This window comes from Amblyomma americanum, chromosome 10, assembly GCF_052857255.1.
Source record: "Amblyomma americanum isolate KBUSLIRL-KWMA chromosome 10, ASM5285725v1, whole genome shotgun sequence".
Classification (NCBI taxonomy): Eukaryota; Metazoa; Arthropoda; class Arachnida; order Ixodida; family Ixodidae; genus Amblyomma; species Amblyomma americanum.
The window spans coordinates 90,982,521-91,008,318 of NC_135506.1; the positions used below are offsets into that span (position 1 = coordinate 90,982,521).

Genomic DNA, 25,798 nt, shown 5'->3' on the forward strand with positions numbered 1-25,798 from the left:
TAGAAGGCTATGCTCCCGGCGACGTGCGGCGTCTGAACACTGCTACGACGCGTTGGGGCGCCTCAGGAACAAGCGTTCCGCCCGATGACGGCGAAGTTTGGTTGAAGTCAAAGGCGGGGCACATGGTGGGTGCGGTCACAACGCCTCCACTCCACCACTCCCCACCTGACGACGACGAATGCAACGAGAAGCAGATGCAGAGGGTGGTCACATGATCACAGAACGGAGCCACGCGTAGGTCGTGTGCTACATCTTGCTAAACTGTAAAGCCACTGCTCAAGAAATGCTGTCCTGTCTACCAGGGTTTCCGTAGCACTGAATGCCATTAATAGAGTTCGCAAGGCTAAAGATAACATTTTTCAAACATAGTGGTTTTCTGTGATAATTGGCTCCATATAATTTGGGGTGACGTCGCAGGCAGCTGTAACCTCGTTTCAGATAGAGAAAACAACATCGCAGTTAGCAGTCCTTAAAGGTTGTTTCCGATGAAATTAGGTTTCCCTACACTGGAAAGACGACTGTTAAAAAAATGGAATTTGGAAGAAAAAAAAATGATGCCTATGCATAGTAAATGTGGATACATTTTTTCACGGTTACTTGAGATAGCATATGGCAAGTGTCAAAAGGAGTGTTTGCCTTGTAAATACTGCTTCATAGTGGGGCGTTTAAAATATTAATAAAAGCAGGGAGTCTTTCGGATTAGCCATTAGAAAAATGCGCCGCAAACTAAAGAACTTCATGTTCTATTGTCGATAACGTCACCACAGAAGAAACACCGATCAGAGTAAACTTTACGGGAATTTTGAGACAGGGAATAACTCTGGGAGCTATGAATAATAACTCAATAAAAAAAACGGGGGACAGCAAACGCTGAAACATCTAGAATTTTTCGATTCCCTTCAAAATTAAGCAAATCCTTTGCGGCAGAGATTACTGCTGTAATGTTTGTACTGAGAAATATTTATGCATCAACAGTAGCCTTACAGGTTTTTGTGCCGATTTTGTTGCGCGGAGCAATGGCGGACAAGTGCCATTAATACCTACGCAAAAGTATATCCCTCATTTACAACGGCGCATCAGCCACCACATCTGACGCACAACGCCACGCCACTAATTGAGGGCGGTTACAAGTCTGGAACCGGCTTCGTCCTCTTTCGACACTTGACGCGGCACCTGCAAGGCTGCTTTTGTTGGTGACAAATTGTGACAGCGTTGTGCGTGTGTGCGTGCGTTATGACTTTTTCCCCTTCTCTCTTCCTCCTTTTCGCCCCCTAATCCCTCTACCCCAGTGCAGGGTAGCCAACCGGAACCCTTTTCTGGTTAACATCCCTGTCCTTCCTTCCTCATCTTTATTTATCTATCTATATCTATCTCGTTGGTGATAACTTGGAGTGTCTCAGAACGCAGTTTTCATGAACGGGAAAGAGCTTTTATCTTCCTGGATCGATAACCTTGGGGAGGGGTGACAGAAGTGCATCAAGGATGGTGGGGGAGGGGCTCGAATAAAGAACCCAAGCGCGATCCCAAAATAAGTTCTTGTACATGAGGCGTACGAGATTTTGTACACCTCCCAGTGCTCTTTTTTAATGTAGAGAGCTGCTTAGTGGCCTACGCTAAAAGCCGTTGTATTCGGTCCCTCTTCATAATTGATTATGGATTTCATAATTGATTTGATAATTAACTTATCGCTTTCAAGCACGATTCTTTGCGAAGCGCATTCTAGTGAATTGTACGTGTTGTATGACTGTACAGTTTCAGCCAAGTTTGCCAACACAAAGATACGTCAAAATGACAGAGGCGAGGAGCTTTTCTTCATAGGAGTACAGTGAAGCTCTTGGAAGACTCGTTGAAGTCGCTAGGTCCAGAAGGGGGTGGACTTGAATTTCATCGTTAAAGGATTTTAAATACTAACGCTGCTAAATAATCCACACAGCCCAGTTCAGAAACCAACCCCTCAACTCTATACTTTCCTGAAATGCTGCACACGTGTTCTTCTAATACCATAGAGGTGACATCTCCTTGCGATGGATACTGTCTACTGCTATTTATGCTTCATGTCGTTTCGCTATGTTTCTGCGTAGCACAATAGTTCACTAGCGGCTGCAAGGAAGTACAAAAAGTTTAGTCTCTAAAAACGTAAAATGCATTGTACCCGTTGACATACGTACTGGAAACTAACATGTTAACGTTGCGAAATGCCTCTATTGAAATGGGCTAACGTCCCCGAGAAACGCTAATATTGTGCCTGTTCCGACCGCAGTGGTGGCCGAGTGGTTGAGCATCCTCCTCGCATGCGGGAGGTGCGGGGTTCGATCCCCAGTGCCGCCGGGTACCCACCGGTGACACAGTGGGCACAAGTTTTCCCCTGGCCCGGTGCTCGTCTAATGAGGGTGAAATGCTTGTAAAATTGGTATTTCACTCCACCTTGAGTAATCAAAAATACCTTGTGCCATGGCGCTCATTGGCCATAGGCGCTCTAGCGCCATAGAAATCCATCATCATCCTTGTGACAATTCTGCATTAAACTGTGGCGATTCTATCCACAGCTTTCTTTAAAGGGCGGTTTCGAGACTGAAAATTTATTGTATTTCATTAAATTCCTTACAAACAACTTCAATATTTTATCGATTCACCACCGAATATTTGCGCAGCACTCGATTGGTGTACAGGCTAGCGCCGAAAGTATTAACAACCTCAAATAATCTGCGAAAGTGCATACTGGGCTTGAAGTCCATGGGCCGCATCTTTTTTGGTAGCCAATCGGCGTTACTGCTGCAGTTAGTTGCTATTATTTCGACGCGGTACGGAAGCGAAACAAGCGGCCAGGATACCAGCGCCTGCTAGCAGAGCTCCACCGACAGCCCCCGGTATTATGACCCGCTCCACCACCTCCTCCGCTTGAGGCTCGCAGAGAGTTATCTGTATACCAAGTTCGCGTAGGAAGCGCTCGGCCCATTTTTGGCAGTTGTTCTTCGTCAGGTGGTAGCTGCCAGAGGCGCTCATCTTCCTCACCACCGTCTCGATGCGCGCCTGAGGGATCCTGTGCTCACCGAGGTGCCTCTGAAAACGAAAAGAAAGCGGCAGGTTCACAACTGGTGCTTGCGGCTACCTCACTGTGTCTATGTGTCGAAGCAATAGACCAACGGAGATGGCAAAATGTTCTTTTAACATGAACTAGGGAACTGTATTCATGTGTTGCCCTCTCCTCTAATATGACATCCATAACACAACTGGATAGGAGCAACACATAGATGTGCTCGCGTTGAGGGCCTCCTCTCTCCGGATGTATAGGATGCTTGGTTTGGGAGAGTGGTGTGAGATCTTGGACCTTAACGACCATGTGTAGGTGTATTCCGGCATCGTATTGATTTGATACGTAGCTCCCAGAACGAGGGCGGGGAAAGTGTCCATGATTCCCCTGTACACATTCTGTGTGCGTAGGCTGATTAATGGGTGTTCATAATAGTACGCCAGATAAAATGGTCCCCTCTTCACTAGTCAAGCTTGTGCGGGCAGTGTATTGAAGAGCCGTTTGTTTTTGAGGCTCCTAGAAGTCAGCCATAATTTTTTTTTTCGCGCGGGTGGTTGTGATCTTCCTGCGGATCAGAAGTTCCAGGGAAGAGGGTGGGAGCTCTGGAAGCATATCGTGGTAGAACAAATGCTATTGAGTGGCTTTCCGTTTATTGACACCCTCGTCTCCCTCTCGTACCTTTTTATAAGAGAAGTGGAGAGAACACGCTAGAAGTTGGAACCTCCTTCAGCACATCCGGATTGTGCGAGTCGACTAGCCTATTTGCCAGAACCCAGTGCGTTCAGAAGGAGGCTCCGTATTTGCAGTTGTATTCTTCGTCCAGCGACGTTAATATTTGAAACCAAGCCAGAAAATAGAAGTGTTAAAGCTTGACTCTTAATGTGCGAAACGTGCACTCAGAATAGGCGGAGATATTTAGAGTTACATCTCTCAGCCCACAAAAACACAAGCACAAATTTAAGCAAGGGACTGTGCTACACAAGCATGGCCGTTGAGAGCACGATGAGAGGCGGACACTCGCGAGAGATTTTATTCGGAATAAATCAGATACCTATATCTTGATGTGTCTTGCAAATGATTCTCTAAGTGCGTGCCAAAAACATGCGTTCTTTTAAAGGGAAAGCATTTCCTGGCTCATGAGTGGCGCGACAGGAAGCTGTGGACAAAAGCTGTGGACAGAAGCGGTAGAGAGCGTGGGTCTACAAGAACTGCATTAAAATGCAGTCGTAGCGCCATCGTGCATAACCCCCTCAAAACCGCCCTCGCAATCTACGACGCTTGGTTAGCAGATGGCGCGAAGGAAGTCGCATAGGCATAGAGTTCCTTGCTATTACCTAGAGGGAAAGCTGGCAGCACTGCACGTCAGCCACCATGGGCGCTCCAAGCATCATGGGGCGATGAGCTACTTGGTGCGGGAGAGTCCGTTTTTTTTTTCAGGAACACAGAGTGGTGTTACTGAGATGGTCGATTCTGTCTACCGCGTACCCCGCGTACGGGCGACTTCGGCACAAACGTAGTGCGCAAAAGCCATAGTAGCGAAAACGCAACAGCACACGACGTCTATAAAAGGTTTTTGTTTTCCGAAGTGCCACTAAAAATCCTCTTGAGGTCTTTAAGCGACAGCTTTTAAAACATATTTCTTTTTAAAAGTGCGCCTGTCAAACACTACGTACTGGCTTTTGTGGTCTGCAATACTTGTCCAACAGGAGAACAAGCCAACGCTTATTTTGGGCAAACTTTACATTTACGTGCTTTTCTGCTCGTTTGTTGCAATTTGTAGACAGGGTATTAAACGATAGGGCATTCTTGATTCTCGAAAAGCGTTTGTTTTTTCATTACATTTGGCCTAAATTTGTGGTTCTGCAGTCGGTGGCTCTCCGCCCCATGATGCTCAGAGCGCCCATGGTGGCTGAGGTCGTCTCGAATATGCTCCATGGATGCAAACTTCCATAGGCGAGGCGCTAGCTTTACCTCCAGTTAATAGTAAGAAACGCTATGCGCGTAGGTTAGATGATGGAGGCGATATGTCGGACGCGTTTAAAGGAGAAAGGACGCGCAGAGAAATGGTTTTACATTACTGCACCTATGTAGACTTAAGGGCTCCACTGGAGTTTTTTTTATACAATTTGATAAAAGTAGCACAAATGTTGTCATCTCTCTTCTTCATTATGAAAAAAAAACGTAAGCAAGCTAAAGTGCCATCTGTTCACGAATTCGCCTGGAAATTTCTGCTCTTACAGGCAAAGGTCGGCACAAGTTCTCACGCGCCGCCAAATAGAATGCTGCGTAGAGCAAGTGCAAATTAGCCCCTTTTCAGTTGTTTATCGAATACCGGTGCTCCCTGTGTCGTTCATATATACACAGGCCCGTATGGCGAAACTAAATTTTCCCATCGGTCAGGGCAATTTCATACACAGCCCAAACCGAACACCTGACGAACTGAGTGGCGTCACATTTCATGCATTCTCTATCGCTCCTTTCTTCGGAGGCGATTCGGGGTCACAATTCGTGGGGCAGGGAATACATACTGCACACCGTAGAGATTGGCTACATTGTCGACATTGTGCGACACCGTATGAATATAGCGGACAGCCTCGAGTCTAATTTTTTTTACTCGACTGTCAACTTCCTAAGGTGTTCTAGCCTTCAATACCTGCAGGAGCATCTCCGCAGAGCCACTACGGCGAGACAGTGAAGCCAGCATTCAGCATCCGACGAACCTGATTGCTGAGGCTGTGATGCGCCAGGCGAGAACATAAATGTTTCAAACCTCTCCTGACGAAGAAAGTACCAATGGCCCGTTTTACCGTCCCAGAATTAGCGGATTCAAATAGCTACAGGTCTTTTGGGACACATGGGTAATACATCCAGCACGTCTGACGTGTTGTTAAAGTCAGGCTAGTAACTAAAAAATGCAATCTATTCTGAACAGGTAATTCTTGAGGGGTTACCAGATTACGATCAATGCTGGCCAAAAGAGTACCAACAACTACAGTCACCACACAAGGACTGATGGAAATATCCTCGCGATGAACAAGGTTCTGGTTGTCAGAAGTCACAAAGTTTGACTCAAAACAAAATTCAAGCAGCTTCATAATATTGCACAGGGTCAAACGTCTGGTGTTTTGAAAACTAACGGCACCATTTCCTTCAATGCGAGACCTATCGACACGAAGCAGGGCAGCATTAGGAATAGAAAAGAAAAAGATTTTTGTAACTATCTAGACGACGCAACCCAAAGATAAGGGACGCTGTAGGAAGGAAACCACATCGCCATTGTTCTTTGTCGCGAATGGGTCTTTATACCAACGCCTTTAAACACATCGGGAAAAAGGGGCCAATCTCCCGTTGCCAGGTACCCCTCTCAGTCACTTGTTATCGAAAGGGCTTATAAAGTTTGCAGGTTTCTCACAGAAAAAAAAAACATTACTGTTTGTAGTTAGTAACAACGCTCGTCAATCAATCCAAAGACATGTCCTTGCAGAGTTATATCGCTTGAGCTTTTTCCTTGGAAGCCTGCGCTGTATTAGGCGCAGGGTTCTTTGTGACAGCTTTAGTGGCGTGTCGTTAAACATCCCAAACAGTGGTAAGACCAACCCTCCACCCTAGTCTGCTAGCAGAACGATCAACCCGTTTTCTTCAAAAAAGGAGGCAACCTCATGCACATTCATTTTCAAGCTTGATCATCCTTTGCTCGCACAAATCTGACGACTGGTAGTAGTCTGCAGCAGGCAGTCAAGACTATCTAGAAGAGACTTTTGACGGTCCTTGTCGTTTTCTCTGCGCTCCAACTGCCACTTTAAAGACAGAAGCTCGTGCTCTGGTACAGTAGGTTCCATGCTGAACTTCGGTCCCTTTTTTAGCACATCGGTTATTTTGGTTGGAGTTTGACGTCAGCAAATGCTATAACAGCACCGGCATATCCTTTTGGCTTACGCCTGTTCTTAGGAAGGCGCAGGAAAAGGCACTTAGACCTTTTAAAGCATGCCGGCCCACTACATACATCACCAGTGAAGCCCCTATACGAGGTACAAACGTTAGTTTTGCAACGAATTTACGTACCAATAAACGCATTCATATTGCTTGCTATCAGAGCACGATTCGATGGAAAACGGTGTTAAATGCGCCCGAAGTGGAAGTGTGAGACCAAGAAATCCGGCCGGATATTGTGCCCGGTACACTTTCACCTTCTTTGAATTCACAAGTCATCATTATATTTTTCTTCTTTCTGCGAACCTCCTACTGGAATTTACAGAAAAAGCGAACTGTAATATGCACTGAGGTCTATAACACTAGCTCCACAGGGACTGGTACTCGAACAGAAAAGTTCACGGTCACATGAACGTCGCTCTATGCACGCTGTCATAGACTGGCTGAACAGCAACAATGCACCGTCTTGGCCTTTTTGGGGTAAGAAATTAGACATTTCGGCGTCTCCTAGAGTGAGAACGTGCGTCATATGCATTAGCATATTAAAAGTCTGGCAACGCATCAGTCTGTAAAACAATTATGTATCTCTATGAATCCTTGCAAACACCAAGTTACTGTGCTCCCAAGGAGACCGGAGCTCCATACTGTGAGCTTCACAAATATTTCACGTTTTACCATATTTAATTGGAAGACATGCAAAAATGCAGGTGTTGTTGCCAATTAAGCTTTGTTCGTAGAAACCGACCATTAGAAACCAGCAACCACCTTCATTGTGAGGGAATAAACATAAGCACCATTAACAACAATATACTTAAGTCCTTTGTAACGGGAGAGTGAGCGTGTATGAAATTGTTTCATGTATTTAGAAATGCTCTTTCCATTGTAAAATTGTTGTGCTACCATGGCTGCCTTGTATATATTGACTTTTATTTGTGGCTCGAGAATGAGTGTATATTGTTTTTTGTATTGCATATACGTACTGACTGTTACACTTTCTAATGTATAAAGATGTATATTTCTAAATCTTCCACTGTATATGCCTTGTAAATAGGGGGCTCGAAGCTCACCAAGTGGAAACTGCCACATTTTTCTTCGAGCCCTCCTCGTCCTCCGTTAATCTTTTTCTGAGGAGGAAATAAAAGATTGATTGATTGATTGATTGAGCTAGACGCTATAGTTTCGATGGAATGGTATACACTTTTTTTTTCTTTTAGCTGACCTATATTCTCTGTTGAGATACATAGATACATTCTTCCGTTTTAGTGCGGAGGTGCAAAGGAATAGGAATGCTGGCCGAAAGTTGTTAAAATGTAGACGCTTTGGTTCTCGTACGGAAGCCTTGTTCATTCAACGAAAAGCCTTAAACCAAGACAAAACAAACTGCGACGCAGTAATCAACCGAAGCCTCTCCTTTGCGCTTGTAGGCGGAAGGTTATCGTCGTTGTAATTTAATGTTGTTGCTTTTTTCATTATCAGGGACTCGAGATATGAAAGGGAGAGCCAGTTCTTTTCTGTTCTGATTATTGATGTTTCATCCCAAGCGATAATGTGTGTCGCGGCTGCCATCTGTTCGGCAAGCACGTTAGAGCCAGTCTTTTCACTGATGATGTCGTATTTGTGTTCCCTGAATCGCCGTTTGAAGTTCCCGCTCTCGCCTCGGTCGGAATGGTCGCAGTGTGCGGAGGAATTCTATAAATTACGCCAGGAAACTTTTCTTTCTGTAGTCAGTCATTTAAGGCCAGCAACGCGTTCCTAAGCTTGCACGCTGAGGCGTGAGTGACATGAATACCGTAAGTGAGCCGTGCACCGACCAAAGACTCGCTGACGCTCCGTACATAAGGGAAGGCGGCTTGGGTGCGGCAAGGAAGACGAACCGATTGTGCTGGGCGTGATGACACCTTTAGATCGGTACTCAGAGAGATAACTCTTTAATGAAAAACAGAGATTTTAGCCGGCGTGAATATTCGCTGACATGATGCTCGGCGTAGGGGAGGAGTTCGGGAGTAAAGATAGAACAAGGAAGTGCTTGGGACGCCGCAATCCATGACCTCTCGGTGCACTGTGGTAGGTGAGAAACCCAATATTCAGATCTTGAGCATACTTTTTCGTCACGTCGGACGATGGAAGAAGGTACATATCGCTTTTGGTACACCGAAAAACAGGAAGAACAGCCGTATGCCCTTTATGCAGATATTGAACGAAAGGCGGCCGCAACATGTCTCAATCAAGAAGTGCAACAAAGGAAGACTGCCAGAAGGCTCGTCCTCGACACTGAACCGAATGAATTCTTCAGTGCTGTTCATGTGGTTTGTGAAAGCAGCCAAGCGTTCCTTTTGATTTTGCAGAAAAATAGTCGACGGATTGTACACAGACCTTTGGCTGTGGCTCGAATGCTGCCATCGCCCTATCTGTAATAGTTTCATGTTGAAGTTGGCGGTTGTTACCAAGACAGCCGGACCCATGATGGCCCCGTAAAACTCTTTGTAACTGCAACCTGAAAGACAGAGTATGAATTCTGCATGCAGAACTGTAACAGCTTTGGAAGCTGCGATGCGTCGACAGGGGTTCTCTAGCACAGTTCTTCGTCGTACTTTCGCGCTGACTGGTGCTCGTTCACTCAGATCCGCCAGAACACTAGTGAACAGCGACTTGATATGCAAGGGCACAGTAATTTTGTCGCAATCTGCCCATACCGTTTCGGTGAAATATAAAGGGTTACGTATTGAATGAGTGTGTTTAGGACCGGTAATGCCTTATACAAGTAGCGCGACAGGCGGCATAAGGGCGAACGTACAAAATCTACTCTCGGTTGCATCACGTCACTGCTTATGAATACTCGGGAGGGCATGTAAAGGTGGTTCAGATCCAATAAAGGAGCTTAAAGTGCAACGACTTGTGCTGCGGTAGAACAAATCGGAACGCTGCCGTAAGAAGACTCTGCAAGTCTCCTTCTATTTTGAGTCTAAGGGTCCCTCTTGAGCCGCACGTGTGTATTGCCGACTTGCATAACTTTCCTCCAAGAGGTTCACAGCACCGCCATGGGCGCAACTATCTCGAGTAACAACCGCCAACTTTATCATGGAAGCTTCAAAAGACCGTTAACTGGCCTTGTTCCAGTTGTGACCAACAGATTTCTACGATACATAAATGCTTCTGCAGTATCGAAAAGCACGCATTGTCTGCTATCAGAAACCACGTTAGCAGCACAGAAGACTTAATATAGTTCAGTTTCGAGGAGCATGGCGCATGCCATGTTTCATTTTTGGACATATACATTGAGCGACATAGATGCCACCTTTCGTTCAATGTCTGCAGAAAGGACCCATACACACAGGCCGGCATCTTCATTTCAATTCTGTTCATCCGATGTGCCACAAGCGTTCTGAGACTGCTTCCATTATCCAGGGTGCCAAATAAAATTTGAAGCTGCAGCTTCTGACCTATGCTGAGTGCGCCGAGAGCTCAACAAATGCACCTACTCAAGTACTTCTTGGATACCGTTCTACCAGAGGTCATCGCGCCCTTCAGAACCGTTTTGTCCTCCTTGCCAAGCCGGAACTAAGATCACTTATGTACAAGGCGTGAGCGAGTCTTTAGTGTTTGCTGTAGCACATAGCAAATGCATTTCCATCGCGCTTCAGCGCGAAAATTAGTTCACGATTGGTGGCCGTTAAAGTCGAACGAAAAGAAACATGTTTCTCGCACTTTCTAAAGCACCCGATGCAAAGAGCGAGTATATTTACATAGGTGAGATGGGGAACTTCGAAAGACGATGAGGGGATCACAAGAACGACGTCAAATATAAAAAAAATTGGCGGTGGTTTAGCTCTGGTTAAAGCGGGAGTGACGCGATAGTAACAGCTGGCTGAGTGGAATTCGGTCACGTGACAAACCTCGTGACGAACCACGTGATCAGCCACGGCGCCGCGCCGCCGGCAGCTGCTCCGCACCACGAGACAAACCACATGAGAGCGTGGCGGCGCCGCCACGCTGAAGGCTCGAAATGCTACCGTAATGTAGCTATCGCTACAAAAAGATTTAATATTGCGGAAAGAGGGGAAATGGCGACACACAATAACCTGGCTGCGCACAATGAGATGGCTGCCACTGTTACGTCTGGAGTCCCTGATAAACCTGACAGCAGAAACAAAGCAGTGTATTTCAACAGCAGTAATCTTCCACCTACGCATGCAAGGTGCCTGGACACATTACTGCGACGCTCTTATATGCTTCGTGATTTGGGACGCATGAACAAATGCCTAACATTTTTTACAACTTTTGGTCACCATTCCTTTTCAATACAGCATGAATCTACGATCCGACCAGACAAGCTGTCGTCAAACCTTATTTATATTTCTTTAGTGTGGTGGCTGCCGCTGCAGGTTTCTTTTCTGTTCCAGTTATTGACGGTCTGTTGTTATCAGGCGTTCACAAGTAGATGTTGCTGTGCACTCCTCCAACATAGCTTGCAAGCTGCTTACTTTGCTTCTCTCAAGCACTACAGTATATATTTTCTTAAATCACTGCTTTTAACTGTATTTTGTAGCGTACATAACGGTAGCATTTCCAGCCTTCTGCGTTGTGGCGCCGCCACACTGTGGCTGCGCCGCCACGCTCTCACGTTGTTGGTCACGTGGTGCGGAGCAGCTGCCAGCGGCACGTGGCCAAGGCTGATCACGTGGTTCGTCACGTGGTTCGTCACGTGACCAGGTTACACTCAGCCAGCTGTAGCAATCGCGTCACCCCAGGTTTAACCGGAGGTAAACCACCGCCAATTTTTTTCCGCACGCATTCTTGTCTTAGTATGCGTTTCCAGTACTCACCTTGTACGGATACACCTCCTCCAAAACTTTCCTGCTCTTCCATGTGCTGCGTCCGGTCAAATCTCCTGCATGGTCCATGTCGGCATCGCAGACGAACACTTGCGGGCCGCCGTAGTCGAACGCCACCAGCCAGTGCTTTTCCCAGCTATGTCCAGTCACTGACCGCGAAGAAGAGGCGAAGAAAGAAAGGGCCCGCGACCCGGGCTGCTGGATTGGCGTGCTGCAGAGGTACACGTTGCAGAGGTCTGAAGATCGCGTAGAATCGGACTTCTTCACGTGACCCGTCCACAGGCTGTGCCCCTCTAGAAAGACGATAGCTGGAGATTGGGCTCTTAATGACAGGGCTTGAAGAACTTTTCACAGCAGGTCTCCTGTGGTGTGGACGGGAAAACGAGATAAAAATGCACAAAGCATAATTTCGCGGTTGTGCTATTCAAGTACGTTTTTCACCAAAAAACCAATGCATGTTTCGATAATTTAAAACCAGCAAGACACCGTACAATCCACGTTTTGAAGCTTCCACGTCATAACGTGAAGTGGCTCTTCTTGTCTTGTTTCTCTAAAATTTTGCGTAGAACAATGTGCATGCATTTGGAATTTTACGGATTGATCTTTAGGAACATACCTCTAGGTCAGTAGATGCGCAGAAAAAAATAATGTCTGTGCCACAAATGAGGGCTGTATGGTAAAATGGCGAAAGTGTTTTCATTATTTTTTTCATGCTTCTATACTCGGCCACAATTGGACTACAGAATGCATTGAGAAATTTTTTCCAGCGACGCAAAAAATACAAGCAAATAAATAAAGGACTACAGGGAACAGTACAGGAAAAGAAGATCCCAAACCACGGATTGAAGAGCAGTAGATTTGTTAACGCCGGCCAGAAAATGAATAGTTCAACGGGACGGCCCGGATGGCGTCGCATTCTGGCATATCCCACCATAGACATGAAGCAGGAGACGAGACAGCGCATCCTGTATTATAGTGCCTCTCAATCATCATCATCATCATCATCATCATCATTATTATCAGCCAGACTATACGCACCGCAGAACAAAGGCCTCTCTTATACCTCTCCAATTAACCCTGTCCTGTGCCATATGCGCCCGCCTTATCCCCTCAAAATTCTTAATCTCATCCGCCGATCTAATTTTCTGCCGCCACCTGCTGCGCTTTACTTCACTTGGAATCTGGTGTGTTGCCAATAAGGATCATCAATTATGTTGCCTTCGCATTACATGCCCTGCACAAGCCCATTTCTTCCCATTGATTTCGACTAGGTAGTAATTAACCCACGTGTGTTCCATCACCCACTAAGCCCGCTTCCGGTCTATTAAAGTTACACCTATCATTTTTTCTTTCCATACCCTGCCAAATGCGCTCCACGCAGTTTTTATTCTTCTCCGTATCTCCCTATCTTCGGTCAATGCCTGCCCTAAGTAGACGTATTTCCTTAGCACTTCCTTCAGCGCGCTACCATTTGTAAACTGCTGTTCTCTTCGGCGAGTGTGAACATTACTTTGGTTTTCTGTATATTAATCTTTAGATAAACAATACTGCTCTGTCTGTCTATCTAATGGAATGTTTTGCAGTTCAGCATCTCCTTAGTGACTTAGCAACGCGATATCATAAACGAATCGCTGATTTCTAAGGAATTCTCCGGTGACTCTTATCCTCAACCACTCCCGATACAGGCCTCTGCACACCTCCTGTATTCATCCATATATCTCCTTACTTGACACTCTTTCGTATTGGAAATTTATTCCTGACTTTATGCAGGACTATCTGAGCTGTGCAACCGCTGTGGATATGTTCAAGTATTTTTGGTAAGGCTCTTGTACACCCGGATTCCGCAGTGCCTGCAGGACTGCTAAAGTTTCAACTGAATCAAATGCTTTCTCGTAATCAATAAAGGCTATATATAGAGGTTGATTATATTCTTGGCATTTCTCTATCACCTGAGTTGCAGTGTGAATGGGGTCTGTTGTGGAATATCCTCTACAAAAGCCTGCCTGGTCATTTGGGTCGTCGAAATCTAAGGTTGTCTTGATTCTATTAAGTATTGCTTTAGTAAATACCTTGCAGGCAACAGATAGTAAGCTGATCAGTCTAATTTTTCAAGCCCCTCACGTATCCTTTCTGATGAATTATTATTGTGTTAGCGTTCTGCAGAGCTTCTGGTACGCTCGAGGTCATAAGGCATTGCGTATACAGGGTAGCCAGTTTTCGTACCACAATCTCCCCTCCGTCCTTCAACAGATCTGATGTTACCTGAATCTAACCAGCTGCTTTCCCTCTTTTCGTTGCTTCTGTAGCTTTCTTTACTTCATCTTTAGTTATTGTCAGATCAAGAGAAGCAACGCGGACGTATTGTCCACCGTCCATTCGCAAGGTGGCATGCTGCGGCGAGCTCCCGCATAACGCCCCAGTCGGGTGCACCGCATTGAGCTTCCGCAGCAACCGCGACGCGCCGCGGTCGGCTGGCTTCCTGCAGAATATAGGCATCCGGAACTTGTGTTAGTAAAGAGCGCTCTACGTCAGGTGATACGAACACGGTTGGCGAGGTTGGACAGCCACCGCCATAGCTTAACTGGCAGAGCCCCGTACGCGATAAACGGAAATCGTGGCTGCCGATCCTACTGGCACGACGTTGTTGTATTTCCTTTCTAATGTTTATGCGAAAGCAGTAATCTGGAGGTTCGGAGCCTAGTGAAATCCACTATTGTATGTTCGAGAAGCTGGCCTAGAGTTAGCGCTCCGGCCTTCGTTTTGTTCTTGCTGCGTCTAAAGAGATGCAACATACCAACGATGAGGGATTGGTCATAATTTCGTGGAGATTCGAACAGTAGAAAAAATCTTCCAGATTTACCTCAAGTGGCTCATCAATAAAAATAGAGAAATTTGAAAAAACAAACAACGAATTATGAGAGATTTTCATTTCATTTATTTTATTCTCAGGGCTTTCGCAGTAAAGAGGGGCAATTGGAATGAACATCGAGGAAACAAAGAAACACGGACTAAACTAAATTAATTTTAAAGGAATAATCATAATATATAAATTTTGAGAGAAGTAAAGGCAACGAAGAGTTAACACGAATTCTCGGTGACGAACCTGCGATGAAGCTCACATCACTGCTAAAGGCCACACCCTTTAAAGGTTGCACCGAAGGAGAGGGAGACATGAAAAGTAAACGGCAGCCATAACTGAGCAAGGGGAATTTGCAAAACGTTATCTCTATGCCGTGAAAACTGCCGACAGGAGAGGATTAAATGGTCTAAGGATTCAACGTCCCCGCATGACGCACATAATTTCGGCAGCGTGAACCATGAACGGCGTAAATAAAGGAATCGGCAGCGGAACAGCGTGATGGAAACCTTACATTGCATTCACGCACATGAAGGAATGTTCTGTGGGAACTTCAATTGCTCATAGTCCGCTGTATCAAGGATGGGCTCATGGCTCAGGTTCTGGTGTACTTGGAAACGTTCATATCGGGACGTGGTCAGGAGGCTACGGTTTGGAAGGACGCAGAAAACAGGCCCATTGATGGCTTTTGCTGAGAAATTGACCGTCAAATTTGAATAATGCTATAGTGTCCTGGAATCCACTGAAATCAAACTTCATGCTCAAGAAAGGGCACAAAGTGCCTTAGGGACCGGTAAAAAAGACGCGCTGCTAAGACTGAGGTACAGTCCGAGGAAATGATTACGTGTTATAGCGGGGAATTTTTTTAAGGACCAAACGAACAGCGACAAATTCAGGCGGAATTAATTGACGTATAATCAGAGACCGGGATGGAATAACTTCAATCTATTGCGTGGGGATAAACACTTACTGCTGCGTTTTCGCCATGTTGAGTGCCATCTGTGAAAGAAATTACTTGGCTCGGATTCTGGAACAGATGTTCTTCCAGGAGACCATTTAGCACACTGCCAGTCAAGTTCTTTGCACGCTGCTGCAGCGTATGGTCAAAGCAAACAGCAGGAGCAGCTGACACAATGCTAATGCATTGCACGGACCTAAGCGAGACTTTAATCCTAGACAACAGGTAGACTGTAAACGCATCAGGTAGCATTGCGGCCAATGTTTCTCTAGAAACAAAGCTCGGTTAGTCAAAAAATTGGTGGAGCCACTCCAGGCATAGGCTGAAGTCCCTTCAAGGAGGTGCGCAATGTGAGGAGCCGGTCGCGAGTGTTCATGTCTCGTACGCGGGCTTCCAGAAAGAGGGCACAATTTCCCACCGATTTTGGAAAACCTAGGTGAAGCCGTAGAGCGCGCCTCTCCAAAAACACCAGGTATTGAAATTTGCATCTAGGAAAACCGGAGAACAGAACGCGGCCGAACTCTACAATTGGTTTTACATAATGCCGAGAGAAATATAAGAGTGTTTCTGCAGTGTTTGCACACACGAAATTTCTTACTGCTGATTGCCGTCAGGTGACCGAGAGCCCGCTCACCTTTCGGAACAATACTTTTCATACGAGGTAGTTTGTCTAAATCAGGGTCGTATATTGCGCCTGAATATTTTATGGACTCATTTTGTGCGATTTGGGTGCCGCCATACAGCAGACAGATACGAAGAGGGGACGCCAGTGGATAAACAAGAACGGAAGATATGTTAACGTTAAGAATTGATTGTAACTTGTACAGCATTGAGGTAGGCTCCCAGGGCATTGAGGTATAGTTGCAATAGCCAGTGCCGTGAATGAATATCTCTGCTTGATACGTAAAAGGCTATGTCATGCGCATACACATACACTTTGATGTCAACACTAATAGATATGTCCCGCGTGAGTGTGTTAAAGAGGAAATGTGACAGTACCTGTCCCTGAGGCACATCTGTAGTCTGCGAAAAGGTTTTGGAAATAAAGAAAGCGTCAGAAAAGGAAAATTTAATCTTTTAGGAATTGCTCTGCCCATGCAAGAGCGTAAAAAGCTGGCCGAATGTCGTCAAGCTTCCCAAGTAGATCAAGTGATCGGCCCAATATTGGAGATGTATTGGTAAACGCTGGTGCTACATAGAACCAATGTGAAACCTTCCTGTTCCAATATTAGGCCAATTACGTGTGCTGCTTTTGTTGTTCAACACTATTGAATTCTGTACAGCCTTGCAGCCCTAATTCGGCTTTCCAAATCTAAAGGAGCAGTCCAGATCGAGCACTCTCGTCAAAACCCTAAGCGAGAAGCACTAAGGCTTGTAATGCCAAAATGTGATTATTAGACGGCTGTGAACAGTGCGTTCAATAAGTTTTCCTAAATTAGACAACGGGGAAATTTGCCGAATGTAATTGATTGCAAAACCCTTGTTAGGTTCTTTAAGAAGTAAAATTATTTTCGCTATTTTCCATTCAGGAGGGAGCCAAGCTGTCTCAAGGGACACATTAAAAATATGTAATACATCAGAGGTAAAGTCTTAAACAAGAGACTTCAAAATACTGATACCGACCTCGCTGCATTCAGGAGCTGCAGGTTTGAGGTCAGAAACTATTAAAAATAATTCAGAGGGTCGAGCCGCAGTGTAGTCTGCGCGCGGTGTGGGTAGGACGAACGGAACCACCAACCGCGATTGAAAGCCCAGAGTAAAGCGTTTCGCTATCTAGTCAAGTTGATTTTGTGCTTCCCGGGGCGGTAACATAAGTGAATTTTACATGAGAGCACGGCGAATTGTGGCTGCATTCCATGAACCGATACAAAGCTATGAGATTATTTGTGGGGAATAGATTACTGCTCAAATTCTTATTGTGCTCCTCCTTCCTTCGCCTTATGAATGCTCCTTTTAAAGACGCCGCGAAAAATTTGTAATTTGTCCAATTCAGCGGGCAGTGATTACGAGAGAGACTCTTCCAGGCAGCTATTCTATCTCGATATGTTCTCTCACACTCATAATTCCACCACAGAGAGAGCTGATTATTTTTCACTAAAGATTGCACTATCAACACAGAACGCTCAGTGGTGACTTACATGGAAGTGAAAGCTTGTTGAGCAGGATCCATGTTATCAAATGATGCAATCGAGGAGAAAGAGGATTGCAGAAGTTTTCTGAAAAGTGCGCGGTTGACGAATTTCTGTAAAAAAAAGTCGCGCTAAGGGGACAGGCTACTATGATGAAAAGTTATCGGTAAATGATTACAGGAAGTGCCACAACCCACTGCAGACCACGAAGAGACCTTAACTCCGTTCGCTGCCAATGTTAAGTCAATGACGGACTGAGAATCGGCACGCATGTGACTAACTCCTGAACTGTTGCACCTGCGTACGTTCCTTGCCAAAGAAGCTGCCCACATTCATCTGTACGGAAATTCCAAATTACGCGATGAGAACTGAAATCGCCAGCTAATGCCACTCTGAAGTTAGAGCGCAAATATTGTTTAAATAATCTGTGCTTTAGTCACCTGAAGAAATGTAGACTTTATCAACAGTAAGTTTAGCACAATGTGGAATTGCGATAATAACAGCCAACAGTTAGGAGTCACATCTTAGAATGTGGTGTGACATATGCGCCCGATGAAATATATTAGATGAAATAAATGTTAAATAGCAACCACCCCGGCCATAATTGCGATCGGCTCGGAATACTCGAAAATATTTAAGAGAGAATGGCCTAATAGGAGTAAGCCAAGTTTCTTGATATAAAATTGTCTGGTTCGAATTGGGAGACAAGGTTCTGTAAATCTTGAAAAGAAGATGCAACTGAACAACAATTGCATTGAAGTTTTTTAACCCTGCCATGGTTACTGTAAAAGCAGAGAGGCTGTTACAGCCTTCTTTAGCACATCAGATTTATGTGGATTACGGGGGAACATTTCTTGCTTTTGTTATTTGGGTGGCAGTCTTCGACTCAGTGGAAGGAGCTCAATGTTTCTGGAAAGTGCTCGCCATCTGGAAGTCCGAAGTGCAAACGGTAGAGAGGCCGGTATCCCCGGCGTCATGTAAAGGCACAGACGAGGACGCAGCAGGAATAGGAAGGAGTCTGGGGAGAGTCACCAGGGATTCTATGGGAAGGACTATTTGGTGGAGCGGGAAAACCAGCAGGTGAAGGAGCAAAACTGACTAGAAATGACCTTTGAGAGTGGCTCAGTGAAGGTAGCCAACACAGGATCCGCAACGCCTGCTAGCGCCTTCTCAACGGCTGAGACCACAGACTCAATCAGTACTGCTTCGGAATCAGACCCAAAGACCTAGTAAGGCCCGCATAACGATGCCTTTTCCTGTCTAATAGTTCATAGTCATCAGTTCCGGAGCACCTTCTCTGCTGAAAGACGTCCAACACACTCTGCTCATCAGAACATTTGGGACAGCCGGCATCAGCGAGATGAACGCCGCGACAGAGATTGCATAGATCTTCAAATGTCTGATGAATAGTTGTCGCCGCAAAGTCGGTAATCCATCGCAGATTTGCAAGCTTCGTTGCTATGAGCAAAGGGCCAGCAATTTTTGAATTTGAAAGAACGAGGCTGAAGTGATTCGAAACGGTATACCATGGGTCAAACTTTAAGCTCAGGGGGGCACGGATATCCTGAAAATGTTATCACGAGCTCTGTCGGTACACGAGAACCATTTGTATCTCTGGTACAGCGGAATACCGATAATACACCAACACAAGCGTCCTTAAAACCCTCACGCAATTCCTGAGGAGAGGCCGATGGGTCCACTCCGCGGGTGATGCCTTTTGAACAAGCGAGTTGCTCTGGTATTAAAGGACTACCCAAAAACGACGCGCATGATGTGCAATGCAGGAAGTACGCCATGCACTGCACATCCGAGGCTCGGCGCAGAATGCCCTTCCGGCCGAAATGACGCACATCAGAGATCTCCAGGTGGCGGCCGGTAATAGCCTTCAGCTGCCTTCAGCTCCGTCTACAGTAGGAATAAGCGCCACTGGAATGTCACTGACGCCGATCCGTCCGAATGATTGCAGAGGCGAAATTTGGCCCAGCAGGCTGGCGAACCAGAGGGCCGTACTCCAAGCCGGGGACGCTAGAGACATAGATCGAAGCCTAAGATGACATTTAACCTGACTACAGTTTCAGCGATAAAAAACAGCACCTGGCCATAACTTCAGCACGTGAAAGGACCCACCGTAGAACAGAGAAGAGGGAGTCCAGTGGAGGCAACAAGGTCGAATACAAGAAGAGTGGCGGGAGCCGGCAGGTTCGGGTCGGCGGTCTTCTTTTTCACGTCAGTAAATATGGCATATACCTACGCGGGGAGATTGGCCAAGGTACAGTGGAAAATGCCAATGAAGTATTTTCGCGAGGTAAAATAGACGTGAGAAGACGGAATCAACATAAAAATTTGAAAAATTCAAATGAAAAAGAAATATGAATTATCAGGAATTGAATTAAGCATTTTTGGACATGCGACAGAATTTTGTATACAGCTAACATGGTTATCGATCAATTGCACTTATGTTATCATGAAGGTAGCCGCAAACACTGCTTAACGGGAATCCCTGTGCGCTCGCACCGAACGAGAGAAGAACTGGAAAAGACAGAGGGGGTCGTAACCTGGAAAGAGGGACCTCCATGTGCTGCTTTCCCTGAGCAGCGAACCGCCGGAAAGAGAGGAGAATGCTTTCCTTTTAATTTGTGGAGTCGATCAACAATCTTTTCTGCCTGTTTGATGGGGTTATAATCTCTCAAGCAACTGTAGCTATGAAGGGTGTCGGTGGAGGTGTAAGTGATCCTGGTGTTCGGTTGCTGGCGTTATAGACGCGGGTTAGACCTCGACCGCGAGGGTCGTTATTGGATGGAGGCGAAATGCCAGAGACTCGCGCACTGTGCGATGTCAGTGGACTTTAAGGAACCCAGGTTTGTCTATATCCCATAGAACAGGCAGGAAAGATCATCGATCGACTTCAGAAATTAAAAGGAAAACATTCTTCTTTGCATCTCTTGGATTTGGTGGCTGTTAACTTCGCTCTTAAAAATGTCCTAACAAGTTCCTCATTTTCATACACTTTTCTGCTCAGTTATTTTAGCGCAGTAAACAGAGGCTATTCAGTAATAAAAATACCTGTTTTTTGGCTGACAATTTACATGATCACAGCAATATCGGCGATCCATCTCGCAATTTATTCTTCTTCTTCGTCGTTCGTAAGGCATGGCATTCCGGAACACTGCCTGCTCTTCGTCGTCTTCTACGTGACATTAAATCCGGAGGCTCAGAGCATAGCAATATCGTCTAGTGTATCTCCTACAAGCTGGCCTAGCGCGAGCGGTCAGTCCCGTGGCACTACCCGCTGATCGTCGTCTTCTGCGTAGCAAAAATAAATCCATTCTTCCGCACTGAGTCAGACATTGCAAAAATTCTCTGTAGATTATTTAACCCACCATCTCCCTGGTAGGTGATGATCACATTGCTGATTTTCCATTGACCAACCGCTGCTATGGTGGCTAAGTGATCCTGGTGTTGGGTTGCTGACGCTATAGACGCGTGTTAGATCTCGACCGCGACGGTCATCATTCGCTGGAGGCAAAAAGAGAGTCGCGCACTGTGCAATGTCAGTACACTTTAAAAAACCCCAGGTGGACTAAATTATCGAAAATTGAATTACGGTGCCCCTGATAGCCACAGTCGATTTGGGACATTAAAACCTTATAAACCAGACAGAAAAGATCATTGATCGACTTCACAAATTAAAAAGAAAACATTCTGCTATGCAAATCTAGGTGTTGGTGGCTGTTGACTTTGCTCATATGTCCTAACGAGTCCCTCATTTCTGTACACTTTGTTGCTCAGTTATTTTAGCGTAGTAAGCAAAGGCTTATAGAAATATGCAGTACTCAACAGATCTGTTTTTAGCTGATAATTTTCATGATCACCGCAATTTGCATTTTCTTGATCATCCATCTGATCTCCGAAGCACGAAAGCGTGAGAGTACCATGTGACTGTTATACTAGAACCGTTATGGATTCAACAGGAATGTCAGGAAAAATACTTGAACCCTTTCAATTATTTCAACGCTGTGAAGATAAACGACATATTGTGCTGAAGAGAATATGGCGCATATTCTTTTAATGATTTCGCTTAACCGACGTGCGTTATTCACAAAAATATGCTCATCCCCCTTGCGGCGCCATACTGACGAGAGCAACTTGTACAGGCGTCCACAAACTTGTCTAGAACGCACCAGCAACGTTATGTATTGAATGTTAATGGCAAAAACCCTTCTCGCTGGGCTGGGTGTAGCTTTGTGGTTGCCGGCATGTAAACTCTGATTTATGCGTCCATGTTTGCACAATAATGCGGTGTTTTCATCTCTATGCCCCTCTCAAGAACGCCCCTGCATTTCCAGGTGCGAGAGTGAAGTTGTCTAGACAGACGTGTAGGCGTATGTAACACAGCGAGGTGGTATCTAGCCTGATCATTCTTGGCGGATTAAAATAAATTGCAAGGAATCTCTGCAGGGGCTTTCAAACGCTATGCTTATAAAAGAGCAACCCAATTCATTCAGCTTTAGATAGTTCGTAGTGGAGACTTCTGGCGTTACTCACTTGCAGTGATGCCGCAGTAAAGGCTGTTGCAATTAGAAACCTGTCCTTGTTATACCTACGGAGTGTCGGTTGATGAACGCGGTACCGTTCCGTACGCTTGATGAAACCTGTCACTAGAAGCAGGCTCGTAGTAGTGCTTGTTGACCCCACCGCTTACAGAGACAGCAAGATAGTGGTCGCCCCCTAGAGGTAGTTCGTATGAGACATCAAGTTCCTGGTTTCGCCTCGCTGATGCAATGCATCGAAGAAGCGGTGCGGCAGGAGATAGCGAAGGTTGCACCGGGGAGTGATAGGGCTATGAGGAAGAGCCTGATCTTAGGGCAAGATAAAAGCCCCGGGAGAAAGGGCAGTTAAAATCTGTGGCTTTGCAGACGCTAGACGGTGGGAACTCTTTAATGTTAAAAAAATGCATCAGATAGGTGATAACACCGGTTTTGATGGCTTTCAAGTATCTGAGCAATGATTATCTCAAGAGGTGTAGACGTGGCTGCCACAGTTTGACCCCAAATATGACCTTCCGGCGGCTGTCTGATGCCCTGCACTCCATGAAACAAAGCGTGTCAAACAGCAGGAGAGCCAGGCCTTGATTACTGCGTTCCTTTATCTTAGGCGGTCTTTGTGTCCGGGTTGCTGGCGCGAATTTTTCATACAGTGCGGGTGTTCTTGAGGCTTGGCGTACTCCACAGCTGCTGTTGGCGTGGAAGTAGCACGTAACATGAGCTATGTGTGCTTCGTCTCTATGCTAACCTGTCTCTATTGAAATAAAATTTAAATCAGGAACGAATTTCTTAGACGGGTAGGCTTGGTGCTGCGTCTAATTTTGTGCCTAAAGCCAATATATACCATTGCGGCCATGTAACTGGCGACTGGTTCCAGCCCCCTAGAAGCAGTTCAATCGTTGGTAAAATAAGTACAAAGCGTCGTAAACACGGATAAAGATTATTCCTTTGCTCTTTATAGGCTCCGTATTCGTAGCGGAAGAACCCTGCACAGTCCTCTGAAATCAACGGTATTCAGCTCAAAACCACTTCGCCTTGCTGGCGCGCGTGTGGTCTTGTTTTGAGAAAATCGAATGGTGCATTATGTTTTTTTCACTCGCTTAGCTACTACACACTAGAGTCTGTTAGCACGAAATGAAGGTTCCCTTAAGCACTGCAACCCACATATGGAGAGCACATTCTTTAATTCGACGGGTAGTTCCGTTACCATGTTTAATACAGTCAGAAAAGCGATATCTTTGCTCTTGGAAGAGAGTGCTTCTTTACAGGTCATATGCCCATAGCAACATTTCCAATAAGTGTACTAGAAAGAATTAAGAAAATTCAAGGAATTTCGAAAATAAACGTTCAGTATGGCGAATGCCTCAGTGGATGGTTTTTTTGAAAGCTTTGGCAACACGCGACAAAACAATTCACTTGAATCAACGCGAAGTGGATTTATAATGCTCACGTGAAACAGCTGGCCAGCTTCGATCATTTGTATCCCGCCATTGCCCAAGTTTGTAAAATAGAACCTGGCTCGAGTCACTACAGAATTCACCTAACCGCATACGAATTCCACTGAAGTATAAAGAAGCTTCATATTCAGCGAAAAAAAAAGGACTCTAACCCATGGTGCGCCACAAGTTCTCTGCATTACTGTAGACGCGCTGCGTCGTTCTGAGGCGAAAGCCTGTAATGGCTGTTCGTTGTCTGTCTGTCGGCCCGTTCGTCCGGCCTTCTGTTCGTCCTGCCGGCCATCCGTCCGTCAAAAATTACGGACGGAGTAAATAAAAATAATAAATAATAAAGAGTAAAACATGACACAAAATATTGACACTAAACACTAAAACATGACACTACACAGAACAAATAAAAACAGAAAAAAATGCAATGCCTACAGGCGCCGTGGAAAAAACCACGTTCTAAAAAGTTAAATGCATTTCGCAATCTTGCACGCAAGCAGACTAAAGTCCCCTCAGTGCCCTGAGACAGAATTGCCCTCAAGTTTGTGCGAGTTGCTAACCAGTATTATTGCCTTAAATGCATTTTCGGTAAATGCCTCTAGGTCAAAGACCTTGGCGTGAAGGCCTTTGGAAAGGCCACACGACGAACAACTTCATACAAACAGCCGCTTTAACCAAGCTACCGTGTCACATCCGGCTATCACTTCCGGTTAGGTTGGGGGCACCCCCCCCCCGCACACACACACACACACACACACACACACACACACACACACACACACACACACACACACACACACACACACACACACACACACACACACACACACACACACACACACACACACACACACACACACACACACACACACACACACACACACACACACACACACACACACACACACACACACACACACACACACACACACACACACACACACACACACACACACACACACACACACACACACACACACACACACACACACACACACACACACACCCTACCCCTTACTGAATGCTTACTGAATTTTTCAGACCTCTTTCACGGTCAACGATGACAACGCCGGGTTTCGTTGCTGATAAGCCATATAAGGCGCTTCGCATTAATAATGTGTTCATCCCTCCTCGTCAATCGGCCGCTGCTTCCGAAGGCTATCATTTGGTTGCATGGCAGCGACACAAGCATTGGTCGTTCTTTGTTGGTCGTGCTGTTCACTGGTCGAAACTGCCGCAGGTAACTGTTGTCGACTTTTCTTAGCTGTTCTTCAAATCGACGCGGCCAACTTCTTTTTTCACTTTATGTAGCGTCAGTTCCCGCGTTTCTGTCCGTTTGCCTCATTTTTCGGATCCGCGTCTAAGCTTTTTGCCTTTAGGTCAACGCAATAGTGCCCTTAAGCCACTGATTTATGCAAGTGAAAATGCTTACTGGATAAATGCACACCTGTATTCGGATGACAGCCAAATTGCTACCGCCTCCGAAAATATATATATATATATATATATATATATATATATATATATATATATATATATATATATATATATATATATATATATATATATATATATATATAAAGTAGGCTTAGCAACGATAGGAATACCTGGAAGTAGGAGATTTCAGAGCAGTTTTCAGATGTTGTATTGCACCTGCGATGTCATCTCTTCGTGCTGAACAACCAAATTCATCCTAGTACAGGTTGTGAAAGTATGTAGCGTTATTTCTAAGGCGATCTATATTTGAAAACACCTACGCATGGGAGGGATTCCTCGCTGCGGGTGCGGAACGGGAGCGTTGCCCATAGAAACGACTAGAAGCAAAACTTTCCGAAACATTTTTCTCGTTTCACAGAGTACTCTTTGAGGCGGCTGTTTGTTAAAGGAGTACAGGCACCTAATTTTGGTGGCATGCATTCTTCTCTGCAATGACGCGGCAGACGCTACCGTGTGTGAATCTCCATGTGATATGCGCCTAGGACCGATAAATAGTTTATAATCAGATTTTTTCTGTCCTACTGTTTCGGTTTCAAAAGCTTAAAGACGGTTATTACCTCAAAGACTGATTCTGT

General features: G+C 45.5%; 1 protein-coding gene across 1 annotated transcript in view; it reads right to left on the minus strand.

The window, feature by feature from the left end:
* Nucleotides 1-2,565: 2,565 nt before the first annotated feature.
* The window catches only part of LOC144108546 (uncharacterized), a 28,665-nt gene continuing 5,432 nt past the window's right edge, over nucleotides 2,566-25,798 (minus strand). The window contains exons 2-3 of the mRNA XM_077641758.1: nucleotides 11,785-12,128; nucleotides 2,566-3,060 (exon numbers count right to left, since the gene is read on the minus strand). Coding sequence (XP_077497884.1) covers nucleotides 2,779-3,060; nucleotides 11,785-12,128 — 626 coding nt within the window. The 3' untranslated portion in view covers nucleotides 2,566-2,778. The remainder of the gene's footprint in view (nucleotides 3,061-11,784; nucleotides 12,129-25,798) is intronic.